The 3,691-nt window shown below is 36.1% G+C and overlaps 1 protein-coding gene across 1 annotated transcript; it reads left to right on the forward strand.

Moving 5' to 3' along the window:
• The first annotated feature begins 1,109 nt into the window (after window positions 1-1,109).
• LOC112785695 (uncharacterized) lies at window positions 1,110-1,547 on the forward strand. The gene has a single exon (XM_025829136.1). The coding sequence runs from the start codon at window positions 1,110-1,112 to the stop codon at window positions 1,545-1,547; it is 438 nt and encodes a 145-aa protein (XP_025684921.1).
• The last annotated feature ends 2,144 nt before the right edge of the window (window positions 1,548-3,691 follow it).

Raw genomic sequence — 3,691 nt, forward strand, 5'->3', positions numbered from 1 at the left:
TAATTAGCCAAAACTCCTTAACATTATAGAGATACCGATAACCATTCACTAACATAACAACTTTATAAACACAACAAAACCTATTTGGTGAAGGTACGTAATTCACTCAAAACATCATCCCTACTACTTTACACTCTTAGTGACTTGAGCATTGAAGTGCTTTGCAGATACCCACCGTCGCCATTCTTGAAAGAGCCGACGTATAATTCATCCACTCCAGGGAGAACTGGTTCAAGCATTGAATAGAACGAGCTATAACTTGGAGCTTGATACTCACACAGAAATAATAGGTTTCCTCTCATTTCACTACACTTCATTATTTACCATTAATAATTTCAATCAGACGAAAAATTATATGAACTTAGCTTACTAATACTAGCCTAGAATGAGCGACTCAAATACTCTAATTAAATATTAATGTGGAATGTAGACCGGATAAAGAAATATTTAACACCTTACAAGCCCATATGAAATTATCTAGAGTTAGTGTATGTCGAGTCGTTTGAGAGAACTATTTGCTTGTAATGTAAAAAATAGTTTTTTTAGGATGTATTTGAAATTTTTTAAAATTGAAATTGATTTGATTTGTAATTCTCTTGTTTGAAATAGATAAAGAATAAAAAATAAAAAATAAAAAGTGATTTGGTTTAGAAATTTCATTAAGTTACTTTAAAACTAGTTTTAATTCTCTCGTGTTTTATACTATTTGGATACAACTGAATTGATTAAGTTCTAAAAAAAATGAAAAAGACTGATTTACATTTATATTAGTATAAGAAAAGAGTAATTAGTATAAGTTAAGAATAAATAACGAAAAATATAAAATATGATATTGAAATCAATTGATTCTTATTAATTTATAATCTAAACATAAAAATTAATTTTCAACTCAATTTTGTTCTTATTTTATATTTTTTCCTAAATACAATAAATAATTCACAATTTAATTCCAAAAACTTTTATTTCCAAATACATTCTGAAAGAGAGCAGTTTTTGGCTCTGTTAGGATTTTTTAGTGCTCTGTTAGGGTTTTTTAACGGAGTTTCTACTGCCATCAAGGCTACATTGTCAACGTCAATTAAATCTCAATACAAGTCTACATAATCTGCATGGCTGAGACAACGAGGGATGAAGATCGGACCGAGGAATACAACCGAAAAGGAGGTAGGAATGTGATTCTACTGGAAGAGGCAGACATATCAGAAGGTATTAAGGCTTGCTCCAATAGTCTCTTTGGCAGACTCTTTGCTTCCAAAACCTTCTCAGTTAGAACCATGGAGAATGCTTTAAAGGCTTTATGGAAAAATCCGGAAGGATTTAGCGTGAGTGACAAAGGGGATAATTCTTTCCAATTCTTTTTTAATAAAGAAGTGGATGTCTTGCGTGTTAAACGTAGTTCTCCATGGCTATTTAAAGATTATGTGCTCCATGTCAAGAGATGGAAGGAAGATCAGAATTGTGATGAAGAGAATATTTCCAATTTTCCAGTTTGGGTTCAATTTTGTGGTTTGCCAGAATTATTTAAAGCCCTTCGAAGTTGGACGTAAATTGGGAGAGAAACTGGGCACAGTGTTGGAGGTAGGTAAATTTTAGATGCGAGGCAGAGAAACTAGGATTGTGAAGGCCAAAATCAATATTGATGCTTCCAGGCAAGTGAGAGATCAGTTAATAGTGGCAGGACCTAATAAAACGGAGGTAGAAGTGGCACTACGCTATGAGAGACTTGGAAAGTTCTGTACCTATTGCGCAAAATTGGGGCATGAGGTAAAAAACTGCCATGATTTGTTGAAGGACACATAGAGTGATATGGTAAAAGAGGATGACATTGGCGAATGGGTTAAAGCAAGCCAAGTGGGAACGCGAATCTACTCTGAAGGAGAAAGAACATTCAGCAACTCAACTCAAAATCAGAATAAGGCCACTCAACGTAAGAAAAAACCGGTCTTAAACTGCTTATTGGAAGAATTTACAGGGATGTCAATGCAAGAAGGGAAACAAAGTTTGAAACCATAAGACACTGGTAACAGGGCAGCACCTGAGTCACCTCAATCATCCAATTCTAGAACAGAATGCATGGAGGTTATCATAGCTGGTCAGTCTAATACCAAGGAGGATGAAGGGCAGCTTATGCAATTTGCTATTGGGCAGTGTCTCACCACAGAGAAAGGTAGGAAGTGGAAAAGATTAGCAAGACAAGGTACTACATAGTCAGATACTAAAAGTGAACACAAAAGAAGGTTGATGAGTGGTATAGCTGAAGGATCTACAAAGAAAGCAAGAACAAAGGATGAAAATGCAGTTGAACAGATGGTGGAGGGTGCCAGCCAACAAATGGCACCCAAGGCGCCATGAGAACTATAGTTTGGAATTGTCGTGGTTTGGGGAGACCCCTGACAATTCACACCTTAAAAGGGATCTGTAAATCCCACTCCCCCGAGATTGTGTTTAAAAGTTAAAAAAAGAACCAATCTCGACAGGTGGAAGCAAAACTTCAAGTATGCGGCTACGAAAACTGGCATATTGTTAACCCGGCAGGAGTGGCAGGAGGACTTGTGCTAGCTTGGAAGGACAACATCAGTGTTCAAATTATTAGCAGTGGAGAATTCTTTGTGGCAGCCGAAATTAAGGAAGTCGGAAGTGATGTGTATTTTCGGAAAGCGAAAAACGAATCCCAAACACACAAAACTAACCGGCAAGTGCACCGGGTCGCATCAAGTAATAAAACTCACGGGAGTGAGGTCGATCCCACAGGGATTGAAGGATTGAGCAATTTTAGTTTAGTGGTTGATTTAGTCAAGCGAATCAAGAGTTGATTTGAGTGGTTTGTATTCGACAGAAGCTAAATTGCATGAAATTAAAAGGGAGAGGGGCAATTGCAGTAAATTAAAGAGCAGAGAAGGTAAATGTGCTGAATCTTAAAGAGCAAGAAATTAAATGGCAGAGACTTAGAACGCAAGAAATGTAAATTGCAGAATCTTAAAGTGCAAGAAATGTAAATGACTTGAATTGTAAAGGGAATTGGGAAGTGGATTTGCAGAATTTAAACAAGGAAAAGTAAATTGCATTAATCAGACAAGTAGAAGGTGACTGAATTGAACCGGATCTAAAACGGAAATGTAAATGAACTTGAAAAGCTTTAAACAGAGAATTTAAAATGCAAACTCCAGATCTCAGGACCCAAGAGACTAGATAACCGAGTCTAGATCTCAATGCCTTCCTAGATCCAAATGTAGAATTCAATTGCAAGAAATAGAGAAAAGTAAATAGCAGAATGAGTAGAAGAAGAGACAATGAACAGAAATTTAAATTCAATTATGCAGTAAAGAAAACAGAGAGATCTCAGGATGAGATTGAAATAGAATTCCTTCAATTCTCCAACCCAAGATCCAAGACAAATGTAATTGAAATTGAAAACAAGAAAACTAAGAGGAAGAGAATTCAATTCTCCTACTCCGAAACTCAGAAACTCCAAACAATTCAAAACCAAAAGCTCTCCAAAAACTACTCAGCAAAAGTAAAAGGAAAAGCTCCCTTTAAAACTTAAATCCTAAGCTATTTATACACTTTCTTCAAATGGTCTTCAAGCCTTGAATTGGGCCTTTGCTCTTGATAGAATTGGGTTGATAATAGTCTCTGTTGATTGCTCTTGGAGTTGGAGAGAAACCCATTGTGAACCGGGTCAAGAATCATA

This window comes from Arachis hypogaea, chromosome 20 (genome assembly GCF_003086295.3).
Source record: "Arachis hypogaea cultivar Tifrunner chromosome 20, arahy.Tifrunner.gnm2.J5K5, whole genome shotgun sequence".
Lineage (NCBI taxonomy): Eukaryota > Viridiplantae > Streptophyta > Magnoliopsida > Fabales > Fabaceae > Arachis > Arachis hypogaea.